General features: G+C 35.8%; 1 protein-coding gene and 1 long non-coding RNA gene across 11 annotated transcripts in view; one reads left to right on the top strand and one right to left on the bottom strand.

The window, feature by feature from the left end:
- The window catches only part of LOC106875410 (uncharacterized), a 112,913-nt gene extending 97,254 nt beyond the window's left edge, over positions 1-15,659 (bottom strand). For both annotated transcript variants that reach the window (XR_008266170.1, XR_001410117.2), the window contains exon 1: positions 14,730-15,659. This is a non-coding gene — a long non-coding RNA (uncharacterized LOC106875410). The remainder of the gene's footprint in view (positions 1-14,729) is intronic.
- LOC106875408 (serine/threonine-protein kinase PAK 1) overlaps positions 1-24,464 on the top strand; it is a 189,948-nt gene that overhangs the window by 114,670 nt on the left and 50,814 nt on the right. For 8 of the 9 annotated variants that reach the window (XM_014923521.2, XM_014923522.2, XM_014923523.2 and 5 more), the window contains one exon: positions 8,439-8,524. In XM_014923521.2, the coding sequence (XP_014779007.1) occupies positions 8,439-8,524 (86 nt within the window). Of the gene's footprint in view, positions 1-8,438; positions 8,525-16,229; positions 16,600-24,464 lie in introns of those variants that run through there. The other variant, XM_014923527.2, reaches the window with a different exon arrangement.

The following is a 24,464-nucleotide window of genomic DNA, read 5'->3' as shown; positions in this document are numbered from 1 at the left end:
CATTAACCAGATCGTTAGAACTAGGAAACTTCAAAAGAATCAGTTCTCCTCAGATGTAGTTACCATTAAACTGATAACAAGCAAGCTTTAAATTTTGTCTCTTCTACAAAAAACAATAGCAAAACAAAAAAAAACAAAATAAACAAACATGAATGCTTCATTTCAATAAATTCCCTTTTTCTTACACTTGTTACTCTAAACATATGATGTGGTATTATGAATAACACTCACTATCACTCTCTCTCTCTCTCTCTCTCTCTCTCTCTCTCTCTCACTCACACATACACACACCATTTATATATATTTGTGTGTATATCAAATCCTTGGCTTAATGGCTTTCAGATTTGCAGCATTTGATGGTATAAAACTCGCTTGTTTTTTTTTTTTTTTTTTTTTTTTTTAAAGTCTCAAAAAATCAACCCTGGTCCTTTATGTGAAGTTGGACCTATATTACATGCTTTAATAATGCACTAAAAAATATTTTCATGAATATAGGGTGCTGAAATTGGGGTGTGTTTCTATATAACCATGTGTCTTTTATGCCATCAAATACAGTAAATGACTAAATAATAATAATAATAATTATAGTAGTAATAATGTTTTCTTCATTAACCACTAAGGGTTCACAAAAAATGTTGGCAATGGTACCGGACAATATAATGTGGGGTTACATAAAAAGCATGTAAAAAAAGTAAAAATTTACAAAAATATAAATTTTAACAAAAAATCATTCCCCAGAAGCGGGAGGCTCCCTAGGGCTGCTTGTGGAAACTCCACAAAACCATGGAGGCTCTAACCACGAGAGCAAGTGCCCTCTCCACATCATCTACAGGCGCATGTTTAGAGTAGCTCTGTTCACTCGGATCATTCTTGCCACAGTCACCCACCTTTTAATAAAATTGCTGGGGGGAGGGGGCACTCCTTCCTCCACCCTCAGTTTCCTTTTCAGGTGAAACTTGAAAAAGTTGATCGGAGCTTGGCCAAAGAGGAAAGTATCTGTCTTCAGCCCTTTCAATCTGGTTCACTACACAACCTCTTTTGCTAAGGCTGCCAGACAAGGGAACATGACAATAATAATTTTTTCTGCTATAGGCACAAAGCCTAAAATTTTGGTGGAGGTGAAGGGTGAGGGGTTAGTTGGTTCCTTCGACCCCAGTTCTTGACTGGTATTTTATTTTATCATTCCTGAAAACATGGAAGGCTAAGTTGACCTCAGTGGATTTGAATTTGAACTCAGAATGTAAAGAGCTGGAAAAAACACCACTAAGTGTTTTGTCCAGCATTTGTAACAATTCTGCCCGCTTGCCACATTAATTATTTTTTCTACTATAGACAGGAGTCCTGAAATTCTTTTGGGGAAGGGCCTAGTCAATTACATTGACCCCAGTGCTCAGCTGTTACTTATTTCATTAACCCCCAAAAGGTTGAAATGTGTTAAACAAAATGTTATCAATTCCAATATTTTTGTAGTGGCTGTGCATGTTTCTCTATCTCTGTTCTTTAAAAGTTTCTGTTCCTACATTCTCTATATATATTTATATATCAAGTAACAATTTCCCTTCCAATACACAGAATCAATAAACTTAATCCATTGGTAATTATTAAGTTTCTAAGATGTGATCAGTCTGTAATTATCGCATTAAACATGGGAAAATTACTTACTTACATACCAAGCTGGCCCCTCTGACAATAGACTATCTTGGACGAAATATCTTCAAATTGGTCAATTAAAGAAAGGTGTAAATGTAAAATACATGCTATTACCTTGTCGTTTAATAACTGCTGCATTCATCATTCACTGATAGCCCAGCACTTCCATTTAATTGCCAATTTCAGATGTTTTCCAGTTCAAGGAACATGCTTCTATGATTTCTTCAAATTTATAAATGGTTTAGTAAATATATAATAGACATTAAAAGTTTGATGGAACCATTGCTTTGTTGAAGATGAATGAAGGGGAGGAACATTACATAATTGTATGCTGTTCTGTGTACTCCTGGCACTCAGCATGACACTTGATTCACTTTCTAACTGAAAAAAACCGACCAGATCGTCTTCGATGTTCCTAGGTTCCAGGTATCGACCGTATGTGACTTAGTCTGAATGGGAAGGTTAGCAACTGCGACTTTTTCAGGGCCTTGATGGCTGATAGGAGGAAGAAAGATAGTTATCCTTAGGCTAGACACCTAGTTTGAATGCTTACAACAGAGTGGACATCACTAAAGGCACTCAAAGGTCAGATGGTGATTTTAAACTAGGTAATCGATTAAGTCTAACACCCCAGAACAACTATCTGTATGATAGGCTTCTGTACAGTTTCCATCTATCTAATTTCACTTAACTCTTTAGTATTCAAAACAGCTATATCAGGCCCAAATATTCTTCCTGTTTTATGTTTAAACTGGACAGATCAGGCCTCTCAAACATACCCTACAATGTCATTCTAAAAATAAACAATCCCATCATCAAAATCTCGAAGCTATCAGATAATGTATGATAAATTCAAAACAATGTGAATAAATAAGCATAACATTTGACAGAGTCATCTGAATGCTAAAGGGCTAAAAGACTTGCATATACAAGAATTTATGGTATAGAGCAAGAATAGGCAAACTTGTTTTGAGAAGTGGGTCACATAATCGTGTGGATCACACTACTAAAAAAATCCAAGGTATTTTTTCGTATATGTGCCATTCAAAAAGTTTGCCATTTGCCCATAACTGGTATAGAACTAAGTTGCCATACAATTGAATTGAACACATAACCACACGGTTGCAAAGAAAATTTAACCATGCAACCACACCTATACACTTTATCAAAAAACTCTATAGTATTTACTGAAAATTCTTTAAAAATAATTCCTGCAGGCATGGCTGTGTGGTAAGAAGTTTGCTTCCCAACCACATGATTCTAGGTTCAGTCCCACTGTGTGGCACCTTGGGCAAGTCTCTTCTATTTATAGCCTTGGACTGACCAAAGCCTTATGAGTGGATTTGGTAGATGGGAACTGAAAGAAGCCCATCGTTTATATGTGTAGATGATGATGATGTATCTATTTGTGTGTGTCTTTGTTTGTCCCTCCACCATTGCTTGACAACTGAAGCTGGTGTGTTGACATCACCGTAATTTAGCAGTTTGACAAAAGAGACTGAAAAAGTAGGTACTGTGCTTACAAAGAATGTTTTCTTCAACTAAAACCCTTTAAAGTGGTGCTCCAGCATGGCTGCAGTCAAATGATTGAAACAAGTAAAAGAATAAAAGAACTTTAGAAAAACCATTTGAAACAAAAATTAATTAGGTAAATTGAGAACGTTACACATTAATTAACATTAAGTTCACATCTATCCAAGTTGCTTTGTCTATATTCTCTCACTTGTATGACTAACCAGTGATGTGTACAAGTTGCACTAGAAGAAACCCGTCATAAAGGGCTTGTTAGCCAAGTGGTTCTCTGTGTGTGTGTATGTGTGTGTGTGATTTAGCCATTGGTGGTGTTGGTAACCTCCCCTTCCACTGCCATAAAATGCTAACATAGCTTACTTGACAAAGTGATTCAGAGAATTATAATTTGTTTATAGCCTCAAGGATTTTAAAGAAGCTGCTATAAACCAGCATAAAATGGCTTGAAATTTCCTTATATATATATATATATCATCATCATCATCATCATCATCATCATCTTTGTCAGTGGTAGGGTTTTCTAGGCTAAATAAGATGCCAGAAACTATAAGAACAAACTCTGCTACTTGAGTAACTAGAACTTTTTTTGCTACTAAGTAAGCTATACAATTGATTACTCTACTTTATAATTAGTCTTGCTACATATATTCATCTTTACAAGGCTTCATCTTAAAAATGCTTATTCATAAAATTATCTACTACCTCCTCTCTCTCGTGTGGATTAAACTGGAGAAAATTGGTATATCTTTTTTTATTCCTGCTCTTTGTGTATCTTAACCCTTTTAATACCAACATACCTAAGATCTCCCATACTAAAGTGTTTTGTGTACAAATTAAAGTCTCAATCAAAATTTGATTTATGCATTGGCTTCTTCTGGTTTAAGGTTTATTTCTATCTATTCAAGTTTTTTTGTATATGAAGTAGACAAGCTGTTTCATTCAAAGCATCTCATCTACATATGTGTGCGTTGGGTGGCCTCTAGATCATATGGGAAAGGAAATACAACAGAAATATGCTAATGCTTAGGTAGACAGCAACAGAACTTCTATCCGATGTTGGTATTTATAATATATTAAAATACTAACCATATAGGTACTTTATCATGAGATTTCACTTTGTCAACACCAACATAATATGTACTGATTTATATCATTTTACTGATTAATTTGTCAGCAGGCAGTTTAGCTTAATGGTAAAGCACCCAGCTGGAGTCTTTGAAGGATATGGGTTCAAGTCTCATAGCTGGTTGCTGTCAAATTTTTCTGCTTTGTAAGGGTAATTTACCCAGTATTTCTGCTGTTCTAATGGCAATTCTGCATTAAAAAAAAAAAATCATCTAATTTATATCATTATATATATATATATATATACTCAAAATGCATTACTTCAACTTGGAATCTCTACCTATAAAACGGATGTAGTATCCTGGTTTTTTGTGTAATTTTTGCCACCCATGGTAACTATTAACATATTTACATTGTCAAAGGTTTTTTTAAACTGAGATAATATTAATATATACATAAACTAAAATATATATATATATATATATATATATATATATATATAAAAGATGGCAGGCTGGCAGAGTCGTTAGCACACTGAGCAAAATACTTGGTGGCATTTCATCTGCCTTCGCATTCTGAGTTCAGATTCCACCAAGGTGGACTTTGCCTTCCATCTTTTCGGAGTCAATAGAATAAGTATCAGTTGAGTACTGAGGGTCAATGTGATTGACTTACCCCTCCTCCAAAATTGCTGGCCTTGTGCCAAAATTTTAAATCAATATCATCATCATCATCATTTAATGTCTATTGTCCGTGCTGACATGGTTACACCAGCATTATGTATGCCAATATGTAAAGCTACAGAGATACTTAACCACCAAAATGTTGATTATGTTAATAATTAATTAAAGCACATATGTAGTCTTATTCATTAGAAATATAGACAGGGAAAAGTCAATAAATATCCACCAAATTCAACTTATATGAAGTCTATAGATATGTCCTCACTAAATAACAATCATTTTTACATTTTGCAAAAAATACATTTGATTATCACCACACAAGAAGGCTGTTCTCTTGAAGATATTGAACTTCTTTATATTTCTGGTACAAAATTGACACACTGCTAGACCAGCTTGTCCTATTATAAGGGTACAAGGGTTGAATTACAAAGTACTGTATGGCATTCTTTATCAAATAGTCACAGTCACGCTGTGCCAGAAATCTCTTGTTCTTCATTAGTTTTGGTATATCTGCAATTTCGTTTTGTGTGTCTCTGCTATGAACATCAATGCGATCTAGTAGTCTTTGTTTTCTTAATAAGTGCAGAAGTCTCCAAAATATAACATCTGATATGTATATATGTATGTGTGTGTGTGTGTGTGTGTGTATTAGGGGTTCGCTCGCCTGCTTGCAGTATATCGAATGCAGCCTTGCATTGTCAACCAGCTAGAGGAGATATCCTCTTGGGGTTAAAAAGTCACTGTAAAGTCCATTAGAGCGGAACAGCCATGTTGAAGTGGCTATGAACATTACTTGCTATATATATATATATATATATATATATATGTATATATATATATAAAACTTGCTGTTCAGTATAATAGCAGAGGTCAGAGCCCTCCCCTGAGCAACAATCGCTGGGGATGGGTGGAATGTGTGACACTCATTCATCATCATTTTGATGTTCTTCTAGGTTATGGTTTAGACCAATGGTTCTCAACCCTTTTTTAGACTATGGACTCATGTGATTCCTATTTTATTCTACTGAACTCTCATAGCTGTTTGTTGTATATGGAAAAAAAAAAACTTCCTGTATTTTTATAATTAAATGTTATTAGGAATTTTATACAAAATGTGAAAATATTTTGTGTATTGTGGAAGTATAAGCAATTCATTGTGCATAAATTTTAATGACAAAATCTTGTATGGACCCCAGTTGAGAACCACTATTATAGACTGCTCCAGTTAACCACTTTACAGTAAAAAAAGGGGGGAGTGGGGGAGAAAAGAACACAGCAGATAATGTAGTCCCTGATACATGAAGACATGATGGTCATGGTTAGAACACCTTTGATCATTGTAATCAAACATAGTCAGACAAACCTGAACGAAACAGTAATTTTACACATGTCACTATGTACTTAAAAGAAGAGAAACACTTTATTATTAAAACAAGAATTCTTTTCAACATCTTTTTTAAACTCCTTATCTCCGTCACGACCACCACCTTTGAATTACAGTTACTACACCACTACTACTTTGGGGCCCTTCTGACAAAAATTATTACATAAAGTCCTCTTTTCTTTTTATTTTTCACCACTCATCCTGGCTCTGAAATCACACCTGTCATCTTAGAAAAAGAAGGATAAATTAGCTAATTTAATCTTAGATACATCTGGGTAAATGATGGGATGGTCATTTCAGAATGATTTTCATTGCAAAGTCTATTCAGTCAGGTTTTACATAGTACTGCACAAGTTATAGAAAGACAGCTAAATGTCAAAGTCATGCTGGTGAGGGCCAATAAAGCTGAAACATGTCCAGAGTTGTCCACCATATCATTAAGCATCAGACTCATTCCTCACTGTGCTCTATTTAATTAATTTTAATTCCAAATTGTATCTCTCTGCCTCTTTTGATTAGTATTGGTCATTTAGTTAATGACTCCCTTATCATTGATGACATTATTTTAATTTATTAGTGAGCTGACAATCATTGGCATGCCAGGCAAAATGCCCAGTGGCATTTCATCTGTCTTTACATTCTTAGTTCAAATCCTGCCAGGGTCAACTTTGCCTTTCATCCTTGGGAGTTGATCTAATCAACTTAGCCCTTCCTCCGAAATTGCTGGCCTTGTAACAACATTGATACCAATATTATTTATTTTTCTACATTTATGTTAATACCTACTTTACTACAGAAATTCAAGCCAATAAAGGAACCTTTATATGGTCCTCCATCTTCTTAGAAATAATGACAAAATCTCTCTCAAATCAGTCATTTTTTTTTAAAAAAAAGCAAGACACATTAAATAATGTAATCCTGTATATACTGTATCCGAATAAGAGGCTAGAGGTCATGGCTGGATTTTATTTGATCACAAGTCTTCTGGATCACAGCTGACTTAGGGCTGAATATAGACTCCCTACTCTTATCAATCTCTTCTTCCAAATCCTATGTTCATTGCTCAGTCTCACTCATAGTTTCACATCCAGCTCCCTATATCATTGTGGTACAATCGTTTTCATTGTCAAGAGAATAGAGATACAATCATATTAGAATGAAATTCTTTAGGGATCATCTCTGTGTGTTGTGTGAAATAACATATATGGGATTTTATTTATACATACCTACATACATACATACATACATTAAAAGAAAGTTCATGTATAGAAAAGAGAGGGGTGAGAAACACCTAGACAGAAGTGTAAAATGTTAGTGTGCTATTGTAAAAGTCCTTAAATATATCAACATGGTCTTCCTTTATAAGATGGCCAAATTCTAAAATGTCACAACCTTCTTGACATAATAAATTTAGTCCAATGTGTAATGATGCACTACTCTTTTTCTTTTCTTTTTCTTTTGTTGGGTGTCAGTAGGAGTTTGAGAATGACATCACTTGTTTCTCTTTATCTAATTTTCTTATCTCTGTCTCTTTTTCTCTCTCTCTCTCTCTCTCTCTCTCCTTGTCTCACCTCTCTCTCTCTCACACCCTCCCTCTCCTCTCGTCTTTCTCTCCCTTCTCTCACTCTCTCTCTCCTCTCCCCTTATCTCACTCCCCCTTCAAATCTTTCTCTCATTTAGTTTACTCTTTTTGTTTTCTTTTTTTTTTTTTACCTCAACTTTTCATTCTCTCGCTCTCTTTTCCTCCACTTATTTTCTCTCCTCTTTTCTTTACTGCTCTCATCTCTCTCCTCTTAATCTCTCTCTCTCTCTTTCTTTTTATCCTCCCCAGAGTCTGCCTTATTTTACACCATACAAATCACTCTATATCTCCCTTTCTAAGATATATATCTCCACTTAATAACTTGACTCACCTCACTTACATCAATCAGTCAAGTGCTCTATTACTCTACACATAATGATGTTCTTGTTGTTGTTGTTGTTGTTCCACCTCAACAAATTATAGCAACACAGCAACAACGATAACAGTAACATACTATAACAACATCAACATCACCACCACCACCACCACCAGCAGCAGCAGTAGTAGTAGCAACATTTTTGATGAACTTCTTATTCTTTTGCAGAGAGGTAAACATGCCATTGGAGAATAAACCCCTTCCAAAGGAACCTGACAGTAAAGAAGAGAAGAAGAAGATGAAAGTTCCAAAAGGTAAAGTTCTTTCTCCGTATCTTTCTGTCAGATAGCATCATCTCTCTCACCTTGTAAACATCTGCTGGCAGACGCACAAACAAGCATATAAGAAAACAGAGACGTACGTCTTTATCTGTTTTATTTGTTTTATCTATAAGTAGGAGCTATGCTCATGGATTTTGCGGGCCCTTCGAGAATGGCGGGTTTAGTGCAAGTTAATCTGTTAACTTTCAGACTTCTCTCTCAAATGTACTACTTATTTATTCACTTTGTTTTGAATTAATCCTGCATTGCTTTGCTGCTCAGATTTTGATGATGTGATTACTTATTTTTAGGATAACATTGTGATGTAGGTGTGAAAGGCCTGATCTAGCTGATTTGAACATAAAACAAGTAGAATATTTTGACCAGATATGGCTGGTTTAAATGTTAAAGGGTTAATGTTTCTTTTGAAGAGTTGTAATTTAATAGCTGCCGATAAAACAGGAGCCAGAAGGAATTATTAAATAATGAGGTAGACAGTATGGGTAGGCAAGGGGAATGGTAGAAGAAGAGGTCATCTGTGAAGGGCGTAGTCCTTTGTGGTTAGGGTAGAAAGGAAAGAAGGAAGAAACAGCATGTCTGGCTGGGTCAGAGATTGGAGTGTGTTGCTAAGAGACTTCATGCAAGTCATTTGGATGGTTTATTTTTATTTATCTTTTATTTCCTTTTACTTAATTCAGTTATTGGACAGTGGCCATGCTGGGGCACCTCATGGCCGCTGGCAGGTTTGTTTGAACAAATCTATCCCTGTACTTTTTTTTTTAAATCTAGTACTTATTTTCTTGATCTTTTTTGCTGAAAATTGCTGTGTTGTAGGGATGTAAATGAACCTACACAGATTGTCAAGCAGTGGGGAGGACAAAGACATGCACACACACACACACACACACACACACACACATGCATACACACGATGGGTTTCTATACAGTTTCCATTGACCAAATTTACTCACAAGGCATTGGTCACCCAAGGCTATATAGTAGAAGACACTTAAGGTGCCATACTGTGGGATTGAACCCAAAACTGTGTGGTTGCAAAGCAAGCTTCGCAACCACACAGCCATAACTGCACCTATTTATTTATTTATTCATTTATTTATTTATGTTTCATGTTTGAGATGTCTTGTGTGGGTGCTGCAGTGGTAGTATTCCAGATATGGAAATAGTACCACTTCCTTGTGGGACTCATCTGAGCTTTGTAAAAGGTTAGTGGTTGTGTAGTTGTTAGGAGCTGAAGCAATTTTCTGGTCCTGAAGATGATGGCCATGTTTGTAACACACAACCTTTGACAGACATGAAACCTTACAGGCAGGCAGACATCCAGAGATATCTTTAGGTAGACAGAAGTGGTTTATATAGAGATTGTTTCCTGGTTTTTCACACTGATAACTGATATGATACTTCAATATAAAATGGTTTTCATATGTTCAACTATCTTTTTGTTGTTGTTCTATTTTAAGCTGAATAATAATAATAATAATAATAATAATAATGATTGGTGATGATGATATCACATGAGCCTAAGGAAAAGGTAAAAAATAATACAAAAGAAAGATAACCAAAATCCAATATTCAATGAATAATGACAAGCTGAACACTAGATATTGATATTTATAAATTATACTTATAAAGTACACATGCATGTGTGTGTGTGTGTGTGTGTGTGTTATATGACTATATAAAATATACACTGTGAATGTAAGCATAAAACTTAGGGTGTTCATGCCTGTCCCAAGTGTATTATCATTATAACAATCACAAGACTTGGATCTTTGTATAAAAGTGAAGTTGAATTTTAATGCTTTTTTCACTTGGAAAATTCATTCAAACCGGTGAGGTTTTGCTTGTGAAGAATGAAATCAGCATATGTTGTAATTACTCTACCCCATAACCAGGTCCCATCTCAGACAAATGGCCAAAGGCTGTTTATTGTTAAAAATGTCAATAGACTTTGTACTTTTAGTTCTGATTCAGAAAGCAGTCTCTCACTATTACTTAATATTTTTCTGTAATTCATGTGATGTCTCATTTTTCTTCCTTTGTTTTCATCTCATAGAATAGATTTTTGTGCGCGTGCGTGTGTGTGTGTGTGTGTGTGTGTGTGTGCGCGTGCGCGCGCAGAAATATTTATAGACACAAGCATGGATTGTGTGGTCAAGGAGTTTGTTTTCCAACCAAGTGGTTTCAGGTTCAAACCCACTGTAAAGCACCTTGGACAAGTGTTGTGTACTATAGACCCAGGCCACCCAATGCCTTGTGAGTGGATTTGATAGATGGAAACTGTGTGGAGGCCTGTTGTATCTTTTTCTACTCTAGGCACAAGGCCCAAAATTTTGGGGGAGGCGGCCAGTCGATTAGATCGAGCCCAGTACACAACTGGTACTTAATTTACCAACCCCCAAAAGGATGAAAGGCAAAGTCGACCTCAGCGGAATTTGAACTCAGAACATAAAGACTGATGAAATACCGCTAAGCATTTCACCTGGTGTGCTAACGTTTCTGCCAGTACTCTGCCTTTGAGGCTTGTTATATTTGCGTGTGTGTGTGTGTTTGTCTTTCCAGCATTTAATAGCCTGTGTTGGTTTCTTTGCATCCCCATAACTTAGCACTTCTGCAAAAGAGACCGACAGAATAATTGCCACACTCTTTAAGCATGGCCGCAATCCAATAATTGAAATTAGTAAAAAAAAGATTTTTTTAATTGTTCAATGTAAAGCATAGGATGGGAGTTCAAGCCCAGTTGCACTGATCCAACATAAAGCTATTGAAACATGCATCTACAAATGATGGAGGAAAAAAAAAACAATGATATAGAAAGCTTAATTAGGTTTCCTCATTACATTATGATTCATATAATTAGATTAATATAGATGATGGAATAGAAAAATATAATACCCTTACATAAATACAATGCAGAATAATAAATTTTTTATGGATTTGAAATTTTGTCTTCTGAACACAAAAAAAAAAAAAAAAAAGAATTATTTCTGGGAGGAAGGAAAATCACATGTCACATGAATGATATTAAAAGCACTCTAATAAAATGGAGTTTCTTTCCAGGAATAACAATGCTTCTGTAAAACATGAATGAATGACCTGCATGCTTTGCTTCTAATAATTAATCTACTTTGTCACAAAACTGTATAACTGTGAACTAACAAGGGTGCTTCTACATAGTCACTTGGCCTGCTAAATATAACAGCTGAATACCCCTCAAATTATACCCTGCCAACCTGGAAAAGAAGAAAAAAGGATTGGGAGGACAGGCACCTTAGATAATGTAGTCCTTTCCCCGCAAAAGCGTGGATAGTTCTAGTTAGAGCAACCTTGGTCATAGTCTGCTTGGATAAGGGTTCGCTTGAAGCTAAACAACTGCAACAAATTTATTATTTATTAATCATAAAAATAATGTTTTCTAACATATTTAGTGCAAATTTGTGGGAAGGTATCATTAATTAAATTAACTTCTGCTGGTTGTTATCGTTTAACTCCAGGCCAGACCTGATCCAGCAGACCTGTGACCAAAGAAATTCAAAATTCCCAATTTTTTTCATACTTAATTCAATCTATCCTTCTTATTTAAAACAGTATGGTGTAATTTGAGAGAAATTTGACTACTATTTCCAGCAGGTGATTTAACTCTCTCCATTGTCTTAAGTGTTTCCATTAGCATTTGATGGGACAAATATTTTTTTATACAAATCACATGATATTTACTTCATGCAGTTTAAAAATTATCTTTATCATCACTTTGCCTTTCAAATATTGCGTTGGGGATCTACTTAGCAACAACTGTTACCATAGTTACAATACAGCATTAGAAAACAAATATTGTTTGCGTGTGCATATAATAAGAGTGGATTTAAAGTGTGGCATTAGAAAGGGCATCCAACTATGAAACATTCACAAAGTCCAGTCCAAGCCATAACAGCATAGAAAGTCGTTAGGTATTTCATCATCATCATTAACATCATAATGATGTAGCCACCAGTTGTTGTTTAGCTCTACGTCAAACTTGATCCAGCTGACCAAAAATGCTCCATGTGTAACCATCTATTTTATATTTAGATTTAGTATATCTTAGTCTGGTCTGTATGGATAAGACTATACTTTACTGAGGAGGTCTGAAAAGACTGAAACATGTCTGAATTATACTTTCCAAAGATCCAGACCCACTGTCTACAAAATACCCTATTCCCTTTTTTAACCAATTTGGGTTTTAGAGTTGCTTCCCTTACCTTTGAGAAACAAATTATCACTGAAGCTAATGATTTTCCATTACAATTAATTAATAATTTTGCAAGAACATACATTAAATATACTAACCTCCATTTAAGTATAGAAACTCTAGCATTACAATATGTAATGTATTTCCTCACTTCTTTCCTTTGTTTTTTTTTTAATAGCTGAGTGTAATTTGAGGGAGATTTAGCTCTTATTTGTAACTAATCCCAAGCTTACTTTTGGCCCATACATAGAAGGGATGTATGTGAGGGGATGGTTTCTGTTGATTTGAGTTACTTCCCCCTGGTCACACATCTTCACCAAGTTCACTATGAGAGGATGGAGTCAGGATTATTTTTGCTAATTGCATTCAAGATTAAGCAAATCTCTGGACAATCCAACTAGGACTATCGTGTCTTTTTGTATATTTAGGCTAAATTAGTCAATGTATTGTCTTGTTTTTAAGAAAAGTTGTAATTTGAGGGGATTTGGTTGCTATTACTAGCAAATTGAACAGCTAAACACATTGGTCCAGATATTTGTTACATTTGTTCTTGCAAGTATTTTTATAATAAACCAACATAGGACACAGATGTGGCTGTGTGGTAAGGAGCTTGCTTCTCAACCACAAGGTTCTGGGCTCAGTTCCACTGTGTGGCACTTTGAGTAAGTTTCTTTTATAGCCTCAGGCCAACCAAAGCCTTGTGAGTGGGTTAGGGTTAGGGTAGAAAATCTGCCTCATTGAATTTTGTCTGACCCATGCAAGCAAGGAAAGTAGGCATTAAAACAATGATGATGATGTAACCGGTAGTCCAACCTGTATTTATGTGTTTCCATTATATCTGTGTATGTGTGCGTCTGTCTGATTCAAGTATATATCTGTCATGTGGTTTATTATGTAACTCAATCTTACAATGAATTTTATCCTTGTATAGATTCCATCCCCTCATTAACCACCCATCTCCTGTTCCCTAATTTTTGGTCCTTATGTTTCTAGTTTGAAAGTAATTATTAAAGTTCATAAAATCTCACTAGGCTAGATTTCTCTCTCACATCTTAGCTCTGCCATCTTCATCAGTACCTGTGCTGACTCACTGCTACAGTTAGTGCAGACCTACACACACACACACACACATGCACACACATACACAAACATCTTGAAAAATTAGAAATAAAATCTATATTTATATACTGTTTTACAATGAAACAAAATTTAATAAGAATAGTAGACCAGTTGGACATGCGAAGGGCACAGTTTGTCGCTGTAGTAAGCCTTAACAATTATGGAAGAGCAGTAGTTATTGCACTCTGACCAAGTCCACCTTATCTGCCTTTGCTGTAGCCACCAGAAACATTTACTGGCATACAGAAATAGGCTGCAGAGAGGGAGATGGTATTACAAATCTAAGTTGTCACACTACACTGTTTGATTCATCACCACATATCGAAGTGTGCAGCATGATCTTCAGCTAGGGAGAGGCTTGGTATACCTGGCAAGAGCAATCTCTGTGTCACACCCTGTTATTTGGTTAACTATTTGCACATTGTAGGACTAGCTATTGGACCAGAGCTGTTCTGTAGCTGTGCTTATACACACACACACACACACACACACACCTCTATAAAGAGTATAATGGCCACATATAATTTCATGGAAGGCTGCAAACAAATGACACCGCATATGTGTACATGCATACATATGCATGAAATTTCAGAAATAAAATATAAAATCTCACACATGCAAACATACTCTCATGCACATCTCTCTCTCTATCTCTCTCTCTCTCTCTCTCTCTCTCTCTTTGAGTGTCTGTCTCTCTTTTACTCATTCTCTCTCCCACACACTTACAGAAATGCACTATACAATCAACAGAACAAGTTGCAGTATATTAAGTGGTTGCTCAAGCACGGCCAGAGATCACAACAGTTTGAATGAAGGGTACTTATTGTAACTTACCTTCTTAGATTTATGTTCTCATTCTTTCTTGTACCTGTATACCACTATGCGAGATTGGAATTGAAACTGCTACACTGGTGTGTGTGTGTCTCTCTCTTTCTCACTTTTTTTGTTGTCAGTATTAAAGAATTGTCTCAAAGGAAAACTCGACTTCTTTCCTGCTTCACACATTGTGTTTAAGGTGTGTGCAGACGTAGCCATGTGGTAGGACGGTTGCTTCACAACAGTGAGGCTCTGGGCTTGAGCACATTTCGTTGTACCTGATCCAGTGTCTTCTGTTAGTAGAGAAAACAGTGCGTAAGCCCATTGTGTGTGTGTGCGTGTAAGCCCATTGTGTGTGTGTGTGACTTAGCTGCTCGACAACTATAGATCAATAATATTGAGTACCAGACTGAGGTAAGTACTGGGGCTGGTATAACTGACTGAAACAATTGAAAAAAGTGCCCCAGTATGGTCACGGTTCAATGGATGAAACCAGTAAAAGATTATAAAGGAAATAATGTGCATGTATGTATATACACATAAAAACACCTACATATATATTAAACAATGTTTGAACTAAGTTGTGTGTGTGTGGTGAAAGAGAGACACAATGAAAATGCTAAACAGTATTCATTTGGACAGATGTGAAAAGCTAATGGAATTTTTTTTCTGCTACAACACCTAAATAATTTGTTGTTATTATTATTGTTATCATCATGATAATAATAATAATAATTATTATTATTATTATATTCAGTTTCATAGTTTAGACATGAATAGATTCCTGGGAGCCATCTTTTGTCAGCTCTGTTATGTAGAATGTAGCAAAGCATTCACCACACACACACACACACACACACACACACATACTCTGACCAGTTTCTGATTACCACTCCCCATCCTCCATTGCTGACCTCCCCACTTTTTTCTCTCCGCACACACATGCAAACTCTCACTCTCTCTCTTTCTCTCTCCCTCTCTCTCTCTCTCTCTCTCTCTTAGTTCTAGCAACGTTATGCTGTGTATTATTATTGACTTGAGCTGCTGCAACAGGTCTGACCTTACTCTAGTACCACTGTGGCCTTCTATGGGATGTGACTCATGAAGCTACTTGGCAGTGTGTGGTAGTGCGTTAGTGTAAGCTTGTTATAATTTCTCTTGACCAGTAAACCACTCTGCTAGCTTCTACTCTGTCGTTTTACTAAGACACACAAAACAAAAAACTCAAACCACAGCTTCTCGTCTCCACCTCTCTCCTCTCACTTACACTCACTCACACACACACACACATTCACACACACCCTCCATTCAGCCTGTTAACGGATTGTGGTGTCGTCCAGCTTCCAAAGTTTGTCTTTGCTGGGTTTTTTTTGTCAGTTACGAAAATTTTGGATCAAGTTTCTATTGGATGGTTTTGTCGTCTTCTGTCTTGTTCACTAAACAATTGGCATTGTCCATGGCAGTTTTAGCGAAGACTTTCTGAACTTGTGTGCACAGTTCTTCCCTATTGTCTGCTGTTGACAACTGTAGCAGCATCAACAACAGCAGCAGCAGCAGTTACTATATTAAAACATGTTTTCCTCTTGTTTCACTTCCATCCTATTGGCACGGATAGCATACAACTAACCACCACCACCACCACCACCACTGTTACAACTATCATCATCATCATCATCGGCAGTAACAACAGTTGCCGGTATTATAGCCACTGCTGTTGTTATTGTTATTTCTCTGTAGTTCAAGTGTCTTCACAATCAACCAGCATCATCAGCTGACAATTATGACTTAGTAACGCACTGACAACAATTTACTCAGCTCTATTACACTTTCTTCTCTCAAGCACATTACTTGGTCATGCCTGGAAATTTCACCTTTCGAAGGAGAAGTGGTAAGTTGTTTACTCAAACTTTCTTTAGCCAAAACCCTCTCACGTAATTTGTTCTATTTTTCTTTCTTGTTTTATTTTTACTTTTAAATATCAACTCAGAAAGACTTATTTCTCTGTCGTGTTTTGGGATTTTAAAAAAGGCCAAAAATTATTGTCACTCCTTGTTTGATGTTGGTTAGTGTTTTTTCTACAGTAAAGTGAATTTGTTTCTTGAATTAAGTAGGTGTGTGTGTGAGAGAGAGAGAGAGAGGTGGAGTATTGTTTTATTACAGTGACCATCAGTTTTTTGGCCCTTTATAAAGGTAATTTTTTTTCTCTCTATTTTCTAACTTGTTCTGTTTCACACATTAAGTCACCTACTCTGTTGTTGCGGTTGAGGAAGGGATCTCACCCCACATTCAACAGGTTGTCAACAGCAATTATTATAAGCTTCTTGATTGGTGGTAACATCTCAGCATGGGGAGCAAAAAACTAAGTATATTTTCCTTCTGATTTTTTTTTTTTCCTTGCACCACCCCACTTCATTATCCTGATTCATTAACAGCAGATTTTCCCATTTAATTATATTTTACTTACATTTACAACAATCAGACAGAATTTTACACCAAATTAAACCCCAGTCTCCAATTACAGCTGTTCCATTTTAATTCTTTCTTCCAATTTGGATGTTTGAAATGCTTCAGCATGTCACTTCTCCCACTGCTAACTCTCTGCTCTCTGTAAAACATATGTATACAAGTAATATGCGACATGATAAACTTTGAGATAAGGAGGGGTTGTCTGCTCTTGTTTCACTGTTTAAAAACTTTTAGAGAATTTGGTACAGGACGGTGGTGGTGGTGTTGTTGGAGTATTTTGTTTTGAATTCTAGAGGGTTTTTTTTTTGTTTTATTTTAATCTTCTATGGTTCTTTTCAACATTCATATTCAATAATAATTACAATTTTTCTGTATTTGCTATATTTTTTATAATATTCCCAAGATATTTTCCTGTTTGTCAATGTGGAAGCCGCCTTAGCTGTTCACCTTGTTCAAAAGAGCAGCCAAATCTCAAATCACACCCTCTGGTTTTTGGAATGTCTTTGATCATAAATCTAATCAAAGTTGTAAAGGGTTTACCCAGTAGCATTTAAATTACTCTGTCAAATGCAATGCTTATGTATTCACATTTTTCAAAATTAATTATGCATTAATTTATAACTTTGAGATTTTGATGATGTGAATGTTTATCTTCAGAATAATGTTGTAGGGTAGGTGCAAGAAGCTGAATCTGGCTGGTTTGAACATAAAACTGGTAACATATTTGAACAGGATATGACTGGTATAAAATGCTAGAGTTAAATCCCACTGAATGTTAACTTTGCCTTTCATCCCTCCAAGCTCAATAAAATAAAATACATGTGAAGTACTAGGATTGATGTAAATGACCAGCCCCTTCTCCTCAAAATTGCTGGCCTTATGCTTTAATTATTATTATTATTATTATGTTATTATGCTAAATGGCTAAATAACAACAACTCTTTAGTAATGTTAAAGAATTTCCTAATTTATTCTAGAGATCTAATCTCAGGATGCTGGACCACACAAAGGAAATGACGAAGGCCTATGTTGAGTTGGAGAGGTGCTAATTTGAAACTGGTCTCTCCAACCCATGTTAGTTTGGAAAGGTCGACATAAAAAATGGCTATGACATTGTTGATGATTCAGTAGCCATCATGCTTTGTGTGTGATTCCTCCCACCCAAGCATAACTACCTCCTCCTCATATTTCATGTAATGTTATAATGACCATCTATTGTTTCTTTTACGCTATACAATGTCATCATCAACATCATCATCATCATCATCATCATCATCATCATCATCATCACCACCCCACTGTTTAGATATTAACTATTGTGTTTATTACTAGTTGCTGCTGCTGTTATTACTTTTACCACCACCATCACCACTTCACTATTCACTCATTCTCAATGTTCATATATAAAGAATCAGAGTAACAAGATCTATTTGTGTCCTCAGTCTACCCTGCAATATTTATTCAGTCTGCCTATATACCCTCCAACCCTTCATCTTCCCTAACTATGTCTCTTCCACTCCTCTACCTCAGTCTTACCATCTACCCATCTGTGCACATCATCCATCATCTACCTTAGCTTTGCTTTCCTCTCATCTACCTGCGTTCTACCCTTCATTCATCATCTTCTCTCAGCTGTGCTTACCATCCACTTCAATTCTTGCTTCAATTGAGGTGTTTTTATTTGTTTGACCATAAACAATATAAAAATAGTTTAGTTCAAGAGGTCACTAGTTGTATCTACATTATATAGTGTGCATCAGGAAGTTACAAGCTACACAGCATAGGTCCAGGGGTCACAAGCTGTTCAGTGTATTACAGACCATTAGTCCAGGGGTCACAATATAACAGTGTGCTATATAGTGTAGGTTCAGGGGTCACTAGCTATGCAGTGCATTATATAGTTTATGTCCAATCTCACAGTACCTGATGCTAACAAATGCAGCCAGAATAGTCAGTAAGATGATACAGGTCAAGTTTCATCATATGAGACATTTAGTAACAGACCATTGTAAGTGCCACAACTTAAAAACTGAGAAAAACGCAGTCAAAGTTTTGCGACTTTCAGAATGCGATATCTCAGCAAGGAATGAAGTTAGAAAGCTGGTTTTGGTCTTAAAATGACCATGAAGATCTTGTATAATCATTCCACCTATATAAAATTATTTATTTGTATAAGCATCTGAAAGATGACACCTTGATTGCGTCTTTCTCATTTTGTAGAATATACCAGTACTACGAAACAGTGTATTGCATTGCATATTTTAGCCAAAATACCTACAAAAAAACATACAAAGGTCCCACCAAAGGTATTGTTTGTGTTTTAATATAGCAAAATAAGTATCTTTAAGAGGTTAGTAAGATAATAGCCCATTATTATTATGATGGTAACGAGGACTATTAGAAAATGAGCCATAACACCTCGAAATCCGATACAGGGACCACAGCAAAGTTATTGATTGAGCACGTGTGCTTACGATGGTTTGTTACTAAACTCTCTGGTCTGAGTTTGGGTGAGCGAGCATTGTGTCAATAGCGTTGAGGTACAATTTTTTTCAGCCGGATTTTCAACCTTATTGCAAGCCTCACCAGTTCTTCCTCCCAACTTTTTCGGATTCGAGACATCAAGACAAAGAAAATGATATACTAACCTCAAAAATGGCTGCGGTGGTGCTTGCGACACTCTGTTACTAAACACCTTGTATATTCTCTGTAATTATCCCTCATCATTTTGGGGATTGTCTTTGTTTTAGAGTCTAAATTTTTCTTCACCTTATGTTAATGATGGTCAAATATTAGCAGGGGTGGAGGGTGATGTATCTGCTACAGTTGATTAGACCAATAGCTACCATATTTTTTTACAGTGCCAACTCTTACTTTCTCAAAAGTTACATTGACCATAATTCAGTAAAATTATGTTCCTATGGATTAGTGAAGGAAGCTTCTACATGTTTCCTCAAAAGGGTTGTAGTTAGAGCAGTATTTGATACCTCAGCCTTATCTGTAAAAGGAATGGTGTTATCAATGACACAGAAAGCAAGCATTTTCTGTGTTGAGTGAAGATCCAATGTAATCTGAAAAAGTAATCCAATTGTATCCAAGATGTAAGGTACTCAAAGAATTAAGCTACTCCAATGAAATGGTTGGATAAACATGGAAGGTCTGTGTGGGCACGCTGTAATAAAGCAAAAAGTAAATGCAAAAAATAAAAGCAAGAAAATTGCAAGAGACCTTCACAGTCACTGTTTATTATTTTGATAATCAAGAATGGAAAGAGAAAAAGGTATTGTATTTTGAACAGAGTCCTTCAGAGCCTAGAGAAAAGTTAAGAATCTTATAAGAGAAGAAAAGGAGATAAAAAAGAGGAGAGAGCCACAAAAAACACACATGGGATTGATTCACATCCCATGTGGTGAGAGGTTGAACGTGTGAACTGATCCCATGTGCATTTTTGTGACTCTCTTCTCTTTTTATCTCGGTTCTTTTCCCAGTTTCTCCTGGCCTTTTCTTTCGTATCTGAAGGAGAACTATGTCCAAAACAATACCTCTTCCCATTTTTCCTTGAGCATCAGATTAATAATATTAATAATGAACGACTTATGTACTTTTTTTCTCCTGAAAATTGTAACAGCTCCTCGAGGAATTGGGAAAATACTTACATTTCATTACAGTGTTTTGTTCTGAAAATACATCGGCCTTTTGCTGTAATAGACTAGCAACCCAATAATCTTTTCCAAGTTCTTTTTTAGTAGTAGGAATTTTAAGGTATTTATGTGAACGCAGCCACTGAGGATTAGAAATTCAATGAGCTTAAATCCAAAAATGCATTTTTTTTGCTATATAGAATTATATTTAGATAGTTAGTACATGACAGAAACACCTTTAGATTTCTGCCAAGATATCTTTCTTAGATTTACTTTACGCAATGATGTCATCTAAATACAAGTAGGTAGATTTAAGGTCAGTCAGTGAGATACTTTGACTCACCACTCATTGAAATCATATGACAGCATTTGTAAGGCCAAATGGGAATTTTATGTTCTGAAACAGTTGTCCTAAAGGCTTACAAAAAAGTGTAAGGATGGTCTTTAATTGCCAGTGGCAGTTGATGGTAGACTTGCTTAATGTTAACCTTGCTAAAATATGAACGATGCGATTCAGTATGTATTAACTTAGCAATAATAGGCACTGCAAAAGTATTAGAGAAGGGTATGAGTGTTGATGGTGGTCAAGAAATCAGTGGTGAGATGTTATTTGTGGATTAAATTTTTTTTACTGTGTCTTGAGCTCTCCACAGTGACTTACTGAGTTCAATAAGTCCTTCTTTGATTAATTTCATTGAAGACCCATTCAAGTTGTTACAATCAGTTTTGCATTTGGAGTTAAATTAGTAAAAAATATATGACAACATAAGAGGGACTTCAGAGCCATTAAATTTAAATACAACAGAAGAATGCTGTGACATGAAGCTCTCAGTAATTAATCTCAGAAGTGCATATCTACTATCAACTTCTTATTCTCATAATTTTGGAACTAAGCTGTGTAGATACTATCCCAGTGTTACCTCTGAGTGGTTTAATGGCCAAACCAATACCTGAGAAAAATTAACCTTTTATCTCACACTTGTGATGTATGGCATTTTGAACTGAACATTTCTTGTGGTCATGTCTACTGTGTTGCGAGCATTTGAGCCAAGTTGCTGATTTGAGGATACTTTTCTCCTTTATACTTGTCTTCGAGATCCAGTGAAGGGTCATAGGCACTGCCTTCCCTCCTGATTAAAAGATATTACACACACAAAATGATTTTTAAAAAATCCTTGGACATAGTTACAGATTTAGGTTCCTGTTTAGAATCCTCTGTAATAACTGTAGTATTTACAAAGATGACCTGATTGTAAATTCTGGCATTCATTAGGTGCAGGCATGGCTGTTTGCTTCCCAACCATGTGGCTTTGGGATTCAGTCCCACTGTGTGGCATCTTGGTCCTCTATTATAAGCTCAGATCAACCAAAGCCTTGTGAGTGGATTTGGTAGACAGAAATCGAAAGAAACCTGTGTTTGTTTGTGTGTGTGTGTGTGTGTGTGTTTGAATCCTTGTCTGGACATTACATAATGGTTGTAAACAAAAATCACCATCATACAAGGATATTGTTTGTTTCCAGTCCTCCATGAAAAATATGTTTAGTCATAGTGAAATATTACCTTACTTGGAAACAGGTATGGGTTGGTGACATCCAGATGAAGAAAATCTGTCTTAAATTCTGTCTGACCCATGCAAGCATGGAAAAGTAGACATTGAATTATAATGATGTACGAAGGTAGGCTGAAAAGTTCATAGGTTGACTATGAAGGATGATGCTATAGCTGTGACATCACGAATGCATTAATTTCACCTCTTATTAATAACTGCATTAGTTCTTTCCAGGTAAACTGATATCTGACTGTTCAAAGAAGACTTCACAAGTAATTAGAAGCAACTGCCTTTGAAAATGAACAAAATTTAGCATTGTGGTATTATCAAGTACATGCAGAAAAAGAGTTTAGTCCCTAACAATCTTCATACTGATATGGTTGCTACATTAGGAGATGAAGCTCCAGCCTTATCAGCAATGCGAAAGTGGGCAGCTGAATTTAGGAGGGGAAGGAAAAGCCTTGAAGATGATTCAAGGTCTTGACGTCCTCTAACTGCCACCACGAAGGAAAACATTGATCGTGTTCTTACTGCTGCAGTTATTGAGTCCTAGAAGTAATCCTGTGATCAAGCAGTCCTCTGATCAAAGGTGTCTAGCCATAGCTACCTTGTCCTTTATTCAAATAAACTGTATCTAGAACTACATTACCTTGCTATGGTGTTATGAAAATCCTCATGTTTTTTTTTTTTCACTCTTGTACTGTGTTTAACAATAAATGTTGAAGTTATAGCTTTTTTTAGTGTGGAATATTTCATGAATAGAGAAGATTAAATGTTAACTGAAAGCCACCAGATTGAAACCAGAGCTGTTTTTGCATACCAAATAGTATTTTAATAATTAGTTCGGGGGTGGGTATTTAAAAAAATGTAAGTCAATATTGAACTGTCTGTGAGATGTTGATAAAATTACAAATATCTGACATATTAACCTCATAATTAGTGTACATTTACAATATATACATATGTGTGTGTATTTACATGCTGGGTTTGAAGGAAGGGAGTAGTGCTCATGGCCTTTGTTGATTCTTAAAAAAAAAACATAGGCAGTGAGTGAATACCAGAATGAATTCTGGAAAAGAATGACAGAGTTGAAACAGTGGTCAGTATAGGATGGGGGGAGAGGCAAGTGGATTGGGAGTTCTGTGATTGAATGAAGATGGTGACATGATACCAGTCAGCTCAGAAGAAAAGGAACCATTATAATAGTCTACACTATGTTTAGATCACTTTGAACATGGATTTGAACTAGGAACTTTTGTTTCTAGACAAAGAGCGATAACATCCTTAATTACACTGGGGAACACAATTTTCAGTGAGTTAGATCTGACACTTGTTTTTAACTTTTGGTCTCTGAACCCAATTTTTCTGCATCGTGTCAACTCTTTGAGCTACAGAATACCCTTGCTTTGTTTCAAAAAACCATAAAAATACTGCACCTAACAAATTTGCTTATCTTATAGAATGTTTTAAAAATTTACGTACAATGGAAAATAATAAAACTTCCTTGACTGTAATGTTTATACAAATTTATTTTGTTCACACACAGGATATTGTTACTGCCAGTCAAATTGTGTGCAAGTAGTTATGGTAAAAATTTATACATATAGCTCTTCCTGGGGTGTTCAATCTGGGCAGTTTCACTTTATACACTAAGCTTCCAGCCTTCATTTTGATAGAGGAACTTGGATCTTAAGAATTGAAGACCAGTTGAGGCATCTGATTGGTCAATAATCATGACTTATGTTTTGGAGGGAGATTTGAAACTGACTATAGGCTGCCATGCTTTTCAAAACTCAACCTAAAGTCACCAGATCTGAAAATTTCTCACTCCTTTTCAATAAAATAATAAAAGCAATCAGATGACCAGTCTTATTACTTACAGATAAACAATACGATTGTGCTTATTCAAAAAACTGTAGAAAAAAAAACTTGATGTGTTAGAAGAAAACTGGCTGTAGTTTTGAAATCAGCCAAATTTTAGTGTAAATCAAATGGAAAATTAAACTCAACAAAAATTATGTTCAAAATTGTTCCCCATTGTTTTTAACTACCTTGCCACTGTTGCATGAAAGTATTGAATTTAAATCAAGTATGGG

Source organism: Octopus bimaculoides, chromosome 19, assembly GCF_001194135.2.
Source record: "Octopus bimaculoides isolate UCB-OBI-ISO-001 chromosome 19, ASM119413v2, whole genome shotgun sequence".
Taxonomy (NCBI): domain Eukaryota; kingdom Metazoa; phylum Mollusca; class Cephalopoda; order Octopoda; family Octopodidae; genus Octopus; species Octopus bimaculoides.
Note: the sequence above shows the minus strand (reverse complement) of the source record. Positions and strands in the feature narration are given on the sequence as shown.